Source organism: Phodopus roborovskii, unplaced genomic scaffold, assembly GCF_943737965.1.
Source record: "Phodopus roborovskii unplaced genomic scaffold, PHOROB, whole genome shotgun sequence".
Classification (NCBI taxonomy): Eukaryota; Metazoa; Chordata; class Mammalia; order Rodentia; family Cricetidae; genus Phodopus; species Phodopus roborovskii.
Window position 1 is genome coordinate 9,683,059 of NW_026125391.1, and position 18,809 is coordinate 9,701,867.

Below are 18,809 nucleotides of genomic sequence, written 5' to 3' on the forward strand. Positions count from 1 at the left end.
TTGGGTATATACCTAAGAGTGGCATCAATGTGTCTTGAGGTAGATTGATTCCAAATTTTCTGAGAAACTGTCATACTGATTTTCAAAGTGGTTGTACAAGTTTGTATTCCCACCATACCTGGAGGAGTATTCTCTTTACTTCACATCCCCTGCAGCATAAGCTGTCCTCAGTGTTTTTGAACCTAGCCATTCTGATAGATGTAAGATGGTCTCTTAGAGTAATTTTGATTTTAATTTCCCTGATGGCTAAGGATGTTGAGCAATTCCTTAAATGACTTTTGTCCATTTGAGTGTCTTTTTTGAGAATTCTCTGTTTAGGTCTGTATCCCTTTTAAAATTGGATTATGTGGTATTTTGGTGCCTATTTTCTTGAGTTATTTATATACTTTGGAAATCATACCTCTGTCAGATGTGGGGTTGGTGAAGATCTTTTTCCAGTTCTGTAGGCTCCAGTTTTGGTTTTTTGTCCATATCATTTGCCTTAAACATGCTACTCAATTTCAAGAGATACCATTTATTGATTGTTGCTCTCAAAGTCTTTGTTACTAGTGTTATATTTAAGTAGTGGTCTCCTGTGCCAATGGGTTCGAGGTTATTTTTGACTTTCTCTTCTATCCAGTTCAATATAACTGGGTTGATGTTGAGGTCTTTGATTCACTTGGATTTGAGTTTTGTGCATGGCAATAGATACATATCTATTTGCAATAGTCTACATGTTGACATCCAGTTATGTCAGTACCATTTGTTGAAGATGCTTTTCATTCCATGTACCATTTTGACATTTATTTTGTCAAGAATTAGGTGTTCATAGGTATTTGGATTAATGTTAGGGTCTTTGATTTGATTCTATTGGTTCATATGTCTGATTTTATACCAATTCCCAGCTGTTTTCATTACTGTAGCTTTATAGTAGAGTTTAAAGTCAGGGATGGTGATATCTCTACAAGCTCTTATATTGTACAATATCATTTATACCTCTACTGGTTTTATTTATTTATTTATTTATTTTTGGTTTTCCATGTGAAGTTGAGCATTCTTATTTCAAGTTTTGTGAAAAATTCTGTTACTCCCACATATCATTTGGTTTCTACCAAGCTCATAGGGGAAAATATTTTTCAATTACTTGCCTATTTTATTCATGCTTTACTTGCAAGTATGTCTCTATGAAAGTGTCAGATCACCTGACACTAGAGCTACAGACAGTTACAAGCTGCCATATGGGTGCTGGGGATTGAATCTGTGTCCTCTGGAAGAGCAGCCAGTACTTTTAACTGTTGAGCCACCTCTCCAGCTCCAGAAAATTGATTTTGTCTCATCCCATTTATTATTTGTATATAAGAGAGCTACTGATTTTTTGATGTTATTCTTGTATCATGCTATATTACTGAAGCTATGTATCAGCTATAGGAGTTCCTAGGTAAAAATTTTGTGCTCACTTTATGTATACTATCATATTATCTGCAAAGACTGAAAGTTTGACTTCTTCCTTTTCAAATTTGTATCCACTTGACCTCATATAATTGCCTCATTGCTCTACTGGAACTTCAAATTATATATTGAATAGATATGGACAGAGTGGACATCCTTGTCTTGTTCCTGATTTTAGTGGAATCACTTTGAGTTTCTATCCGTTTAATTTGACAATGGCTCTTGGCTTACTACTATAAATTGCTTTTATTATGCTTAAGTATGTTCCTTTTATCTCCGTTTATTCCAAGACCTTTATCATGAACAGGTGATGGATTTTTATTGTTATTATTTAAATGCATGTATCACATCATAATAAGTGTGAAGATTACTCTGTACTTATTTTTCAGATTTTGTAAAATTTTGAGAAAAATTCTTTACAGATAATAGAGTACACCAATTTAGTGTGGCAGGGTAATAATTGAAATACTAAAAGTGATAGTGATATTACAGTCACACTTTGTTCTCATACTTTATTTAGGTGATGATGCATCTTACTGGAATAACTACACATAAAAGACATATGTAAATCTTTTGATGTCTAGTATCTATGATAACAATTTGAGACATTCCTTTTATTCTTCAACTTTGCTACATTTTATTTCACTCTCTGTTTTTTTTATTTATCTTTTTTCTTCTTAATAAGTATCAGACTAAGAGCAAACACACTTGTTTGGCAAGTTCTATGTGACTGACTGAATAGCCCAGTTCAAGTTAATGACTTAGTGTACATTCAAGAATAGCTTATGACAGATTTTTTTTTAATTATATAGATATACTGACAGGGAAGAAAAATGCAATCTGTTGCACAGGAGGCTCCCTGTGATGAGTACTTGATAAAGAAACTGTCCATGAGGTATGTTATTCTGATGACAACACTACTGTGTAAAGTTGTAAATCTTTCCAGAAAAGAATCCTATTCCCATGTAATGCTGCATCAAAGGCTTCAAGTCAAAAGGACAAGGACCCTTCAAACAAAACAAAACAAAACAAAAACAAAAAGAAACATAAAAAGAAAAAAGAAAATAAAAAGAAGAGTAAAGGAGGGAGGGGAGGGAGGGAAGAAATAAACCCTAAATGAAAACTCTCTCTCCTCCTTATTTCTTTAGCAATGCGTTGCCTCACAATCATACACATATCCTATCCCACACTTTGATTAGGCCCATCATTTTGCTTTTCAATTTTAATTCTTGATACTTTTGCCTGAAACTTCAGATAGTTGCAATTAGTGTTCACCACCATGTTTGACTACAAATTAAATTCATGAACATTTACATCATTTGCTATTATAATGAAGAACAGGGTTATATCATGTTTTTTCCTGATAGGGAGCTTGTTTTACAGAATTATCAGCCAGGTTATCTGAACAATGTTAACGCCATTATTGAATACTTATGTCCATTCTATGTGTGACAAGATTATGGCACTCTAACAATTCTCAATATATTTATGGTATAATTTCAAGACAAATGCTCTGGAAAGTTTTCAAGAAAAAAATATTCATTTAGGGGAGAGAGAGAGAAAGCCAATAACAGAAGAATACAGCTCTAAACACAATCTTTGCTCCACCCTGTTGGTACATGATATCTAGGAAAACAAAAACCTTACACAAACTTTAAACAGGATTATTAAAATAAAGGAGCAGATACAAGCACAGCTTCTTGGTAGCAGCATTTTCTTGGGTAGGCTTTGTTTGCTAGAGATAAGTAAAGGCTCAAAGTTCCTTTAAGAGTGTCTGCCTGACTCAGCATAAGCAGCAAAAACCACATGGTTCTTTTAAAAGTTTCTGTTACCAAACAAATGGTGTTTATGACCAGCCAGCAGCATGCCGCCTGATGGCATCATAGACCAAGCCAGTGAGCAAATGTCTTTGATGGAGTTAAGACAGCTAGTTACAGTTATGGATTTTCTTAGTTATGATAAAAGATAAATTATAAGACTTTAGACTCACAAAGATAGCATAGATGTTAGAATATTTTCTTTAAATTTTGCCAAATTTTAATGGAGTAAATATTGTTAATTATAGTTCTTACTTCATAACTGTTTTGTTACATATAAATTTATTGTGTTAAATCTAAAACCTTTCTTTTTATTTAGATAGAAAAGAGAAAATCATGGGGGATGACTTTCAGCATATATGTTTCTCTTATTGGTGAATGAATAAAACAGTTTGGCCAATAGTAGCAGGAAGATTGGCAGTACTAAGAGATGAGGAGAATTCTGGGAGTGTTAGGCAGAGAGGTGCTACAGGTAGACACCATGTAATAGACACTTTTTAGGTAAGATAACACCACATAGAAATAATTAGATTAATAGAACTGGGTAAATAAATTAGAGTTAGCCAATAAGTAGTCTAAGCCATTGGCCAACAGTTTTAGGGATGATTTTTTTTTTTTTTTTTTTTTTGTGATTATTTGGGGCAAAGTGGCTGCATGCTGGAAAGAAAACTTCAGTAACACTGTTTAATTTCTCTTTAAGCTAGGAAATCACTGTTAATACATTATAGTGAGTCTCAGAAAAGGACTTTAGACATTATAGGAACTGCTAAAGAGTATGGAAACTTGATGATGGGTGGAGTGCATTTTCTGTTAGGAGATGATCAAGAGCCTGAAAGGCAAAGGTTGGGGAGGAGCTTGGTTAAAAGTGATGTTTTCACAAGTCAAGATGATAAGGGATGAGGTTATGATGGCTAATCTTCATCATCAACTTGATGGAATCATGAGTCACTTGTGGGATGAATTCCAGACATGCTTGTGAGGCATTTTCTACATTAGGTAATCCTCTAGGCATGCCTCTGCAGAAGTATGTAGATTAGACTGAATGAAGTGAAGAGTATGTTCTAAATCATTCTAAGATTCATTTGATAACAAAAACAGCCAAGAGTGATGTATATAGTTTCTTTCATTTGTTTACATCATGAAAATTTATGAACTGTTGATAGTCTGATTTTAAAGGAAATTGTAAGCTGTATTATTATGTAATAAGGTATTTCTAGGGCCATAGAGATGGTTGCTCAACCATTAAAAGCACCAGGGCTGGCGGTAAAATAGCCGCCACCAACTTTTATAAACCGCGGCAGAAACAACAAAGACTTTCATTTTAACAATGTTGTTGTTTAACAGATAAAGACTTGTGGCCAGATGAAGATAAAAATTTACAGTAAAGACAGATTCATATTAAGAATCTAAAGGTTTACAGTGTGTTTTAAAATAAGGAGACATGGAAAAAAATAAAATGGGTTTAAAAAGACAAAGAGGAACTGGGTGTATTGGCACAAGCTTTTAATCCCAGCACTTGAGAGACAGAGGCAAGCAGATCTCTGTGATTTGCAAAGTAAACCTCGTATGCAGAGTAAATTCCAGGACAGATAAGAGTTACAAGGAGAAACCCTGTCTCAAAAAATAGAAAAGAAACAGAATAATAAAAAGACACAGATGGAGAAAATTTGTATACTGTACGGTATTATATTGTCTTTGTATTATTTGACTGCTGAGGAAACACAACTGTTAAAGGAAATGCTGCTGGATTAATTCAATTTATATATTTTAAAAATGCTTTGACTCAAAAATTTAAGTCTAAGAACAAGTTACTGGGGAAAAGGATTTCTATTTTTGTTTCCACAGAAAATAAAAGGCTGTGGATTCCTTCCAGACTAATGTGGTTTGATCAAGCCAGACCCCCTGAAACAGAGTTGCTGGTGATACAATGTTCAAAACAGCTTAAACAAGGCAGCCTTGCAGACTACAGCCAAAGAAGATTTCTGCATCTTCTTAGGATCCCCATGACCGCGCCCCCTATCAGCAGGAAGTAGTTTGGAAAGAACGACGCCCAAATTCCCAAATATTCCCAAATATTGTTTATGTTTGTTTTCATTTAAGTGGGCTTGGTTTTAAATGGTTAATGACAACAACCAATCTCTTTTTAAAGGTAAAAAGGGAATTATGGTATAGATATGAATACTTTGTTTTAGAACAGATTTTCATTTATTGATACAAATTTAAGGTCAATTTTGTGAGTGTATATTCTCCTTTTCTTTAGGTATTGTGTTTATATAGCTCATTTAGAAATGTAATGTATAATGTAGTACAGATAATAGATAATTATCTATGATAGTCAAAGTTTAGAGTTAAGTTAGTTAGGTTTTTCAAGATAGATAAGCATTCTTCAAACCTTTCAAAGACCTACAAAATATGGCATTTAAAATGGTTTAGGGTTTTCGTGTCTGTGAGACATAATTGCTCTTGGCAATACCACCTGCACCAGAAAGGAAGATGGAAGATGGACATCGAAGAAATGCATTATGAAGTTTGCTCTCAATATGGCAATACTAGCCATGTAGACAAGATACTGCTCTTGTCTGGACTGTTTGACTTTATGATGTATAAACTGGACATGCAGGATCCACAGAAAAGTGACTGCTGATTCAAGATAGACATTGCTACAGAGTTCCTGCTTCATGGAAGAGTCTGCCAGACAGTCTGCAGGACACAGAGAAAAGTGACGGACAAACTGCCAATACAAGAAGACAGTTTAAAGTCTCCTGCTTTGCTGAAGAGTCTGCCAGACACACTATGGCCTATGGGCTGAAGATGCAAGATTACAAAAGAACTTCGGGTGACCAGGCAATGAGTTGTCTCTGTCATTTCTAGAGTTTATATATTATCCTTCTGTGGTCTTTGAAGGAGTTGAAGACAGATAGTTATAGTTAGTTTTCCTTAGTTAGGATTAAAGATAAGTTACATATAGGACTTTAGACTCACAAGATAAAATAGATAATGGAATATTTTCTTCAAATCTTACTAAATGTTAATGGACTAAATATTGTTAACTGTGATCCTTACTTGATAACTGTTGTGTTATATATTTTGCTATGTTAAGCTTAAAAAACCCTTCTTTTTATTTAGACAGAAAAGAGGAGATGATGGGAGATGCCATTATGTATATATGATTCTCATACTGGTTGATAATAAAGCACTGTTGGCCAATAGGAAAGGAAGATAGGCGGTACTAGGAGTCAAGGAGGAAAGAGGAAGTAGATAGGAGGAGTCAGCATGGAGAGACCGGGGAGACCAGATGCTTGCCTCACTCCCCAGTAAGGAGACCACGTGGAAATACACAGAAATGGGTTAATACTTAAGACAGAGCTAGCCGATAAGAAACAAGTAACCAGGCCAACAGCATTGTATCAAGTACAGAGTCTCTGTGTATTATTTGGGGCTGGCATGGCAGCGGGTGGAAAAAACATACTCCTTACAACCTGTTTTCAATTCCTAGCACCTTAAAGTGGCTCACAACCGTGTGTAACTTCAGTTCAGCACCATTCCAATACCCTGTTCTGCCCTCCATGGGTACCAAGTACACATGTGGGACACAGATATACTATGTGCAGCCAGAACACCGTAGTACAGACTATGGGTAAGTTATTTTTTAAAGAAGAGGAAATAAATAGATATTTCATAACAAAATGTTACCAATTTTTTTGAATCAGTAAATTTTCATAGATTTAGATAGTAGTTATTCAGTATTTAAGACAGATTAAAAAAAAAAAAAAGATCTAGTAGAAAATCTTACCACGCCAATGGAAAAATAATTATTGATGATGCTGTAAGGCACAGGGTCTCCTTTCTCATCTTTGTCATTGGGTATGACTTCAAACTTCCACCTGTCCAGCATGATTTCTGTGCTGCTTTCAATGTCTTTTAGGATTTTCATCAAATTTTCACCTTCATAGCCTGATAAAAAATATTTTACAGTGAGATAAAATATAAACCAACAAAAGGAAGTTACACTTACATGTGTCTGTTTAATTGTACGAATTATTCTGAAGCTAATTAATACATTTTAAGGCTAAATTAAAAATCTTCTACTTGCACCAAGATTTTATGCTTAGTTTTCACTTCCAATAAATATTTCTTATGGCATAAATCCTCAGTTTATCCAACTGTTAAATAATAATTCTACCGTGTATCCTTTCACATTGGTCTGTAAGTTCATAAGAATGTAATTAATTTTCAACTCTATACTTTCTAAGCATCCTTTCACAGAAAATTACCAACTCCTCCCTTCTTTATTGCTGAAATTGCAAGCTAAGTGGCCAAGTTAGAGATCACATCTGTCCCTTATCTTCATGTTTCCTTCAAGTGACAATGGGAACTTTAAAAAAAAAAAGATGTTCAATTTTGGAATATTTCATAATTTGTCTTATAGTACACCTTGAGATAATTGGCTTTTATTTTTTCAACATGGTCTCAACTCAGAGGACACATCATTTGGCAGCCACCTCCAACATAAAGCGTCAATTGCACATTTCCTATAACTCCCATCCCCTGTGCTCAAAACTGTCCTTCTCTTATAAGTATACTGCATAATATGTTTGTTTTTATCACTATAGGCCTGTGGACCAAGTTTCATTTCCAACTGTCCTACAGCCATTTAGCCCAAAATAAACACACAGAAACTTGTATTGATTTATAAACTGTTAGGCTAATGACTTAGGCTTCTTACTGGATAGCTCTCTCTAAATTAAATGATGGGAGATGTCCTTCTGTATATATGTTTCTCTTATTGGTTGATGACTAACCTGGGGGATGTTATTGTATATGTTTCTTAAACCCATTGCATATTAGCTCACTCTTCTCCCCAAACTCAAATATAAATGAGATATTGCTTAAAAAGTACTTAGTACCAAATCTTTTTTTTTTCATTTTTTAAATTTAAATTTGAAATAAACTTGTTTTACATGTTAATCCCAGTTCCTGCACCCTCCCATCTTCTCCTTCCCCCCCCCCGACCCCAATCTCTCCCCCTGTTTGCTTCTCAGGAAGGGTGAGGCCTTCCATGGGGAGTTTTCAAAGTCTGTCATATCATTTTGAGCACGGCCCAGGCCCTCCTAAATACTGGAACACTGGAACCTTAAGCAAATGGAAGAGAAATTTTTTTAAAAGTTACAATTGTTGATGATAGTGAAGGCTAAAATATTTTTGAGTCAACGAAAGGCAAGGCATCCAGATGTAGGCAGTGTTACAACATTGGACAGAAATTGAGGTAATCCAGATTGAGGTGCCCTGATTTTTGGAGTTTCATAAGCAGAAGCTGCTGATCAGGGGTGGGGCAAGGACACACTCAGGAACAAGAACACGTGTCATTAAATATGCTAAAGGACCTACAGAAGCAGGCAGAAGGTCCAAAGTGAGGCTTAGATGACCAGGGCACAAGGTGTCCAACAATATGTGGTGGAAGCTGCAAATCCAGTGAGAATAGCAGATTTGTCCCAAGGCAAAGCAATCAAACTCAACATGTCTAACACCAGAGAAGATGTGGATCCAAGAAAAAACCTGGAGTTGACACAGGGAAAGGTACTTGACAACAGACTATGGTGGGGAGGCAGCTGGAGGTCGTTCAGAGATATATACCCAGGCACACGGACCCCTACAATAGGGGTGGGAGAATTTAGATGTTCTAGGATTTGGTGTTCAAATACAGGGATCATGTAGAAAGTAAAGCATTGGGAATGTAAACAAGATATTGGAATTCAATAATTCAGTGAAAGTCTTTGACAAATTTGAAAAAATAATAAATGAACAGGTTGTAAGAAAGTTTTGGAAAATGAAAAGTCCCAACTTTTGAATTATGGCATAAAATGATAGAATGGGGACAAGAATACCATATCAAATGCATAGAAAATACTTTAAATTAAAGAACATTTTCCAAACAGAGAAGTAGATAAATAGATGCCAGTATAGGAAAAAAAAAAAAAAAAAAAAAAAAAAAGGCATATAGAAGATGCGATAGGACTAATAAAAAAATCTACCCATGACATTTAATATTAAAACACTAAAAGTACAGAAGGAAGAAAAGGTATTGAAAGCTTCAAAAATGAATGACAAGTTGCCCTTAAAGGCAAATTCATACAGTAATAGCTGATTAAGTAGCAGAAACTTTTATAGACAGAAGACATACCAAGATATTTCCATGTTCTGGTAGACTAAAACTCTTACGCCAGAGAATTATATTCAGCAAAGCTGTCTACAAAATAATGGCTTTATATCTACTAGAAATTCACTGAGAAGATAAAAAGAGTATATAAATTTTAGGCAAATTGGCTAAAAGAAAGGTTACAAATAATTAGAAAGAAAAATGGTTACATTTCCAAAGATACCAGTGAAAAATGGTTACATTTCCAAAGATACCAGTGAAATTTAGGAAATTTTAACACAGTACCTTAAATAGTTTTACTCCTCTAAAATGGATTTTGTAAAGAAAGAAATTCTCGATGTGTAAATAAATACGCCAGAAATAAGCCATGATGAAATAATACTGAAATAGTCATAAAACTCTCACTACAAAAACCAAAGCACAAGATCAGATGGGTTCCCCTGCGCAATCCTATCAAAACCTCAGAGAAGAAAAACATTAGAAACCCCCAGTTATTTCAAAACATTGACAAGAAAGGAGAAAATCTACGTCTGAAATCTCACATCCACATATGTGTGGTGGCATGTGTGTGTGTGTGTGTGTGTGTGTGTGTGTGTGTGTGTATGTGTGTGTGTTTGTGCACGCACTCACACGTGCACATGAGTGAGGATAAGTGATAGACAGATGAAGAGAAAGAAGGAAAGAGGTTTAACAAAATGAAAATAAAGTTATTGAGAGTTAAATAAAGTAAAAACAGGAAGAATGCTGAAGGGAGAAAGGTTTAAGCACTGAGGGAGAAATCAGAAGAGAGAAACTTAGAAGCTTGCAGGAGAGTTAAGCAGAATGAAGGTGCGTGAAGAATCCTCACAAAACATACAATCCCACAATTTAATTTTTTAAAAAGTGCAAAATTTGAGGGACATCCAACACATGTTGTATGAAAGAAGAGAGGCAAGTACACTTGAGATTTGAATAGGGATGGAAGCAAACAAGACAGTAAGTGTAAATAAAGCAAATCTAGGGCTTTATTAAAAAGCATATAGAAATCTACTGGTTTGTATGTTAATTAAAATACCTTTTTATAGAATAATATGAGCTTGAATGGAAATCAGCTATATTTGTGGACAATCTACCCCCAAAAGGCACGGCTTATAAAATGAAAATTTAATAATGAATGGGATAACTCCATGGAGTTATTGTTTAGGGAAGCATCAGCAGTTCCCAACAAAACGCACAGTATTGATAATTGTTTTTATTTGATCACCATAATTAACATATTGATGGTAAGAACATATTGTTAAAAATAACACACTTTTGCTTTACAATTCATAGAGAAATTAATCTTGAGCCAAAATGGTTATGTCATATCTTCTGAATTTCTGCCATTGTGTCAGAGGTTGGTTGTATGCAAGGCAGACAGAGGAAGGAGAACCACCAATGAGCTAATGCAGTCGTGGGAACTACATGTTCTAATACTGGTCTGCCTGGCAAGATGTACTCACTGATACAGAGTCAAAACTGTTATGGGGGTAATCAACTGTTTTCTGGTTAGATTTTAAGCTTTCCGTGTAGGAGGGATTTATGCTTACCATGACCAACACAACAAAAGCCCATAACTGGGAAGGTCGTTGCATAGGAAACATATTGCTCTTGTTTCGCTAAACGGCAATTTCATCTTCTTAAGTATTTACTTATCCCCATAGGTTGGTGCTGCTCTTACCTTGACAACAGGCTTCTCTTTTGCAGTTGGTGTGGTTAATGCAGAGACAAATGTCTGGTCAGAGCACTGAGAACAGTGACTGTGAGTGCTAAATAAGATATTTATAACACTTCTCCCCTCCGTTGGGGTATAGGACATGTCACAAGAGAGGGATAGAAAGAACTTAAAAGTAGAAGGACTGAATTGATGTAAAACATTGTCTTCTGGACAGCTGTTGCACTTGTGAGCCTGCAGCAACTGTGATCACCTGCAGAAGATCAAGCCATTCAACCTTCCATTCCGGATGGGGAAAAAGCTCAGGAGGCATATAGGCAAGGAACATCTGCCAACTGGTGGTAGTTGTAGCAGAGAAAATAATTTTCTTTGGTTGTGGCCACTGATAGGTTACCAATGTTCTAATGGATGGTACACACTATACATAGACTAGCAGGACTAAGTTAGTCGATGGTCAACACAAAGTATATAAATTTGAAAGGGAAACTTGTCAGAGATGGTCTTCAAGAAATAGTGAAAGGGGGTACTGGGTTAGATATGAACAAAATGCATGCATTAACTTCTCAAAGGGTAAATAAAACTATTTAAAAATAAGATAACATTTGTTAGTAAGATGACCGCCTACGTCTTTTTCTATCATAACCATATGCACATATGCATATGCAGTCATATATTTTTAAAATGATAGCCTAAGTTGGAAAGCTTTGAATGGTTTCTGTCTCCAAAATTTGCCTCTAATTTATAATTTATTTTTTGAGCAAGTTACTGCCAGAATCTCTGAGTATTCATTACATCTGGTAGCATATGTATTACTGTTAGAAATCACTAAGTTAAAAGATAAAGGAGGAGACATCTTGAAATGCATCATCATCCAATACTGCATTTAAGATAGACTTGTTCAGTCACCAACACCAAAAATTACACTGTTGGGTCCCGTTAAAACTTTCATTCTAGAATTTATAACTAAGCACTATTAAATAGATAGAGCAAAGATTCAAATAAATAGTAATTACACAGGCACTCCTGGGTACTTTCTTAAAATATATTGTGTAATACCTAATTTTAAAGCATAAATATTAATAGCATGCTTAATAGAGTCATTAGCAAATCAGAATAGTTTAAACTAAAATATATGGAAACATTATGCAAAAGTGGTTGCAAATTAATATATTTTACTGATGTTATGTGAACAGCTAATAATGTTATTATACAATTTTAAGAAAAATAATAATTACTATGACCATGGAGTACTCAAAGCACACACTAAATAAAGCAACTGAATAATTTCAAATTGGCTGTTTCAGCTAGGCCCTCTGCCAAGAAACCTGATGTTCACAGTTCTTGACCAGCATGTTCAGTGTTACACATCTGGTGAGTAACAGTCACACTTCCACATGCTGTTGTTTGTAAATATATCCTAACAAATGTTACATTTCCTTGATGGCTGTTCTTGGAAATGTTGGTGTCCTAATTTCGCTAGATTCCCTTCGTGGTCTTCTGGTAGGTTCAGTAATTTTGATGCTGAAACTGTCCATCCAGTTTCTGTACTGATTAAGTGGATATCACTAAGCAATTTAATACAGGCTCTCCAACAATAATACCCATCAGCTAAGCAATGAGTACTTTGACAATACCAACTGGCTCCCTTCAGCTTTTGCAATACTAGACACTATGTCTCTTTTTTCACAGTTTAGCACTGGTGAAATGTGAACTCTTTAGGAGGGTCTTATTGACCATCTAGCTAACAGTAGTTCTTTTCTAAAATTCACTCTGGCTGTATTGAATACATACATATATATATATATATATATATATATATATATATATATATATATAATTTTCACAGATTTATAGTCCATGATACTTAATGAAGATTTAGTCTCTAAAAGGATAAGAGCCACTTATTTCTTTCCCCTTGACTGGGCCAGAACACAGTAAGCACTTTGAGAATTCATCTTTAATCTAATCTTTGACACAAGGTGAAACCCTTATTTAATCCATCAATAATATTTATGTGGTTTTGTATGAATCTAACCTTCATAAGTGTTTAATTCATTACTCAATTTGAGATGTAATTCACTTGATAGCTTGAAAACAAAAATAATGTATTAAATATCAGAGACCAAAATTTTTTAAAAAATCAAATATATGTGCAAAAGACACAAGAATGGTCCCCTCTCTTCAATCAATACACATATCTGAAAATCAGTGAAAATAAGCATCTTGTAATGGCTATTTCTTCATCTCTTCCAGTTTCATGGTATTTAACTGAATACTAAAAATATCACTTCAATATAATATTATTTTGAAAATTCCAATATGGTATATGCTAAGTATTTTATTTTGCTTCCAATTTTGTCTACATAACAGATACAACAGATGAATGGATATATATGGAATAAAAGTTTTAAACTTTGTGGTAAATCAAAGTTGCTTAGAGTTTTTTTTTTTTTTTTTTTTTTTTTTTAATGACAGTTGTCCACTGGAGTTCCATCTCAAGGGATTTGTATTCAGCATATTGAGGGTATGGTCAACCAAGTTCTCCTGTCTTTAGAGAATCTTCATACTTTTCAAAGTGTGTTTAGATTTAATAAAAATATTAAGAATTTGCCCACACCTCTCAGAGAAGCTCACTGTTCTACTGGAGAGCACTCAGGCACACAAATGGCGAGATAACCTCCTGCCTATGGACCACCAATACACAGCCAGGACCAATCCAGCCTCCCTCCTACATCCCCTCATCCTTATCATCATCTCTGGGACCAAACTTCTGGTGGAAGCCCTCTGCTCTAGCAGTGGACATACTTATACCTAAAATTCCAGAACCCTTGGCTAGACCAGAGGCCATGTCAGCCACCATAACTCCAGGTCCAAGCATGGGTGGAAATACCCTGCTTGACAAGTTGTCACCCCAGCTATCAGAAGTCTAGTCTCCAACTAGGAAAGAAGCCCTTTATTAGCTACAGGCTACACCTGCTAGAAGTCTGGAGATGAAATAGAAATCAGGAACAAAACACACATTCATCAAAGACAAACTTAGAAATCAACACCTAGACCTATATCACCCCAAACTCAGATGCCTAGATACCAGTATATGAACACAATCAACAGAAGTCAGTGAAATGTTATCACCAGAGTTCAACCATCCAACAACAGCAAGCCCTGAGTATTTCAACACAGCTGAAGCATAAGTCAAAACCAACTTTATAAAGATGATAGAATTACTTAAAGAGGAAATAAATACATCTCTTAAATAGAAAGCCAAAAAAAAAACAGTTTAAGAAAACCAATAAAACTGTTCAATTCATGAAAACTGAAGAGAAGCAAATAAAACAAATACTGAGGAAATTCTGGAAAAGAAGTAAACAACAACTACAGATGCAAGTATTACCATCAATATATAAGAGATCTAAGAAAGAATCTCAGGAGTCAAAGACACGATAGAAGGTATAGATCCATGGGAGAAATGAAATATTAAAATTAAAATATTCCTGACACAAAACATCTGGAAAATCTGGGACATTATAAAAGAACAAACTTAAGAATAATAGGAATAGATTAAGAATAATAACAGCTCAAAGGCCCATATAACATTTTATGAAATGTCATAAAAGAAAAATTTCTTAATCTAAAGAAGTGTATACCTATAAATTTACAAGAAGCTTTCAGAACACTAAATAGATTGAACTATAAAAGAAAGACCAATGGCCATATAATAACCAAAACACTAAGTACACAGAACAAAGAAAAAATATTAAAGGCAGTAAGGTAAAAAGAAGTAAAGTAGCATAAAGAGGTAGACATAATTATACCACACTTCACAATGGAGACTCTAAAAGACAGAAGGGCCTGGAAAGATTTCCTGAAAAGTATGGCAGAGAACAGATGCCAGCTGAAACTACTATACCCAGCAAAACTGCCAGACACCATAGAGGATGAAAACAAGACATTTCATGATAAATCAAATGTTAACAATATCTGTCCACAGACCCAACCCTACAGAAGGTACTAGAAGGAAAAATCCAACCCAAGTGGGTTAACTAAAACCATGACAACACAGAAAATAATCTCACACAAGAAAAAAAATAGAACTAAACACACACACACACACACACACACATACACAAACACAAATCACCACCACCACACCATAGCCACCATTACCACTACCACTAACAATAATATAGCAAGAATCATGAATACTTTTTTAGTGATATCTCTTTATATGTATGGAACCATTTCCCCAATAAAAAGACTCAGTCTAAAAGAATGGATTAAAAACAGGATCTGTCCTTCTACTGCATAAATAAAGCAGACCCCAACATCAAAGATAGGCTACCTTAGAGGTCTATCTCTATTGACCCAAGAAACAAGCCGATGTAGCCATATTAATATTTAACAAAATAGACTTCAAAACAAAGTTAATCAAGAGAGAGAGGGAAGCACACTTCATACTCATTATTCAATTCTTAACATCTATGCCTCAAACACATTGACTCTCACACATTGATAATGCAAGACTTCAATACTCCACCCTCACCAATGGACATATCACTCAGACAAACCTGAATAGATAAATACTGGATCTACCAGATGTTATGAATGAAATGGACCTAATGATATCTACAGACATTTTCTCCAAACACAAAAGAACACATCCTCTTCTATGTACATCAAGAACCATCCTCCAAAATTGACCATACACCCAATGACAAAGCAAGTCTCAACAGATACAAGAAAATTGAATTAATTCCCTGCATCTCATCAGACCACCATGGATTAAATCTGGATTTCAATAACAGTTACAACAGAAAGCCTACAAACTCACAGAAACTGAACAGTTCTACTGAATGATTACTGGGAAGAGGCAAAAATAAATAAAAGAATTAAAGATATTCTAGAAGTAAGTGAAAATGAGTATACAACATAGCCACCTAATCTTATATACCACAATTAAAGCAGTGCTAATAGAAAAATTGATTGTACTAAGTGCCTACATAAAGAAATTGAAGAGATTTTATACTAGCAACTTAACAATGCACCTTAAAGCTCTAGTACACCCAAGAGTAGTAGATGCCAGGAAATAACCATACTGAAGGGTGAAATCAATGAAATACAATAGAAAAGAACAACCCCAAAATAAAAGAAAAATAATTGTTTCTAGAGAAAATCAACAAGAGACAAAGCCTTACCCAAAATAAGTATAAGGCAGAGAAAGACAAGGACAAAATTAGAAATGAAAAGGATCCAAAGAATCATTAGGTCATACTCTAAAAATCCACATTCCAAAAAATTGGGAAATCTATAAGAAATGGATGGTTCTATTGATAAATTATATTGCCAATGTTAAATCACTATCAAATAGTTTAAATAGTCAAATAACCCCAAAGAAAATAGAAGCAATCATTAAAAATCCCCCAACTGAAAAAAGCCCAGGACAATATGGTTTCATTGTAGAATTCTACCAGACTTTCAAAGGAGAGCTAATACCAATACTCCTAAAGTTATTCCACACAATAGAGACAGAAGGAACATTGCCAAATTCATTTAATGAACCACAGTAACCATAAAATCCAAATCACACAAAAGATTTAACAAACACAGAGAATTACAGACCAATTTTTCCCATGGGCATGGATGGAAAAATACTCAACAAAATAATTGCAAACCAAATTCAATAACATATGAAAAGATTATATATCACAATCAATCAGTCTTTATCCCAAAGATGCAGGGAGGTTCAACATCTAAAAATATATCAGTGTAATCCACCAGACTGAAATAAAAATCACATGATCATCCCAGTAGATGCTGGAAAAGCCTTTGACAGAATTCCATATCCCTTCATAATAAAAGTTTTGGCAGATCAGTGATAAAAAAATGACACATAAACACAAGAAAGGCAATTTGCAGTAAGCCAATAGCCAATATAAAATTAAATGTAGAGAAATTTAAAGCAATTTCAGTAAAATCAGGATCTAAACAAGGCTGTCCACTTTCACTACTAATCAATATAGTAATTGAAGTTCTTTCTGGAGTAATAAGACAACTAAAGGAGCTCCAGAGAATATAAATTGTAATGGAAGAAGTCAAAATAACATTATTTGCAGATTATATTGAGGTTTCCATAATAGACCCCAAAAAGTTCTTCCCTAGGAACTCCCACAGCTAATAAACACCTTTACTGAAGTAGATAAATACAAGATTAACTAAAATAAATCAGTAACTCTCCTGTAAGTAAATGACAAGAGAACTGAGAAAGAAATCAAGGAAACAATACACTTCACAATAGCCACAAACAGTAAAAAATATCTTGGGTAACTCTAACAAGAAAGACTTGTATGACAAAAACTTCAAGTTATTGAAGGAAAAAGTGGAAGATGATATTAGAAGATGGAAAGATACCCCATTCCCATGGACCAGTATGATTAACATAGTAAAAATGGCCATCCTATTTAAAACAATCTACAGATTCAGTGAAATCCCCTGAAAAAATCCAACACAATTCTTTAAAGAATTTGAAAGGACAATTCTCAGCTTCATATGAAAAAATAAAAATAAATAAATAAGTAAATAAAAACAGGATAACTAAAATATCCTCTACAAAAAAAAGAGCATCCAGAAGTAACACCATCCATGATTTTCAGCTATTCTATAGAGGTATAGTAATAAAAATCACATGATGTTGGCATAAAAACAGACAAGTTGGTCAATGTATATTAATTGAAGTCTCAGACATAAATCCAACACCTATGGACACCTGTTTCTTTTGTGTGTGTGTGTGTGTGTGTGTGTGTGTGTGTGTGTGTGTGTGTGTGTGTCAGAAATACAAACTGGATAAAATAAAGCACCATCAACAAATGGTACTTGTATAACTGAAATTCAGCATTTATAAAAGTGTAAATAGATCCATATCTATCACCATACAGAAAACTCAAGTCTAAGGAGTTCAAATACCTCAACACAAAAGTAGACCCACTGAACCTAGTAGAAGAGAAAGTGAGAAATAGCCTTGAATATATAAGCAGAGGGGACAGTTTCCTTAACAGAACATTAATAGCATAGGCACTAAGAACAGTAATCAATAAAAGGTACCTCATGAAACTGAAAAGTTTCTCTAGGCAAAGGACACCATCAATAGGACAAAACAGAATAGTAAAAGATTTCACCAGCTCCACATCCAACAGAGGGCTAATATCCAAACTATATACATAAAGAAACTTGATATCAGTAAAAATTTATCCAATTAAAAATGGGGTACAGATCTAAACAGAGAATTCTCAACTGAGAAATCATAAATGGCTGAGAAATACTTAATGAGACATTCAACATCCTTAGCTATTGGGGAATTGCAAATCAAAACAACTTTAGATTTCATCTTATACCTGTCTGAATGGCTAAGATCAAATACACAAGTGAAAGCTCATGCTAGAAAGGATATGGAGCAGCCTGGAGAACACTCCTCATTTTCATTCCCTGGAGTAAAAATTGAACAGAAACTTGATATAAATATAGTGGTTGTATAGAAAATTGGAAATTGGTTTAACAAAGACCCTGCTATACAAGTCTTGGGCATATACCTAAAGGACACTACAACCTATCACAAGGACAAACTGTCAACTATGTTCATAGCAGCTATATTCCTAACAGGCAGAAATCAGAAATAAGCAATATGCCCATTAATGGAATAATGGATAAAGAAAATGTGGTACAT

The 18,809-nt window shown here is 34.5% G+C and overlaps 1 protein-coding gene across 1 annotated transcript in view; it reads right to left on the minus strand.

Moving 5' to 3' along the window:
- The window catches only part of Dgkb (diacylglycerol kinase beta), a 702,490-nt gene that overhangs the window by 368,700 nt on the left and 314,981 nt on the right, over positions 1-18,809 (minus strand). The window contains exon 20 of the mRNA XM_051175084.1: positions 7,039-7,199. Within this exon, the coding sequence (XP_051031041.1) occupies positions 7,039-7,199 (161 nt within the window). The remainder of the gene's footprint in view (positions 1-7,038; positions 7,200-18,809) is intronic.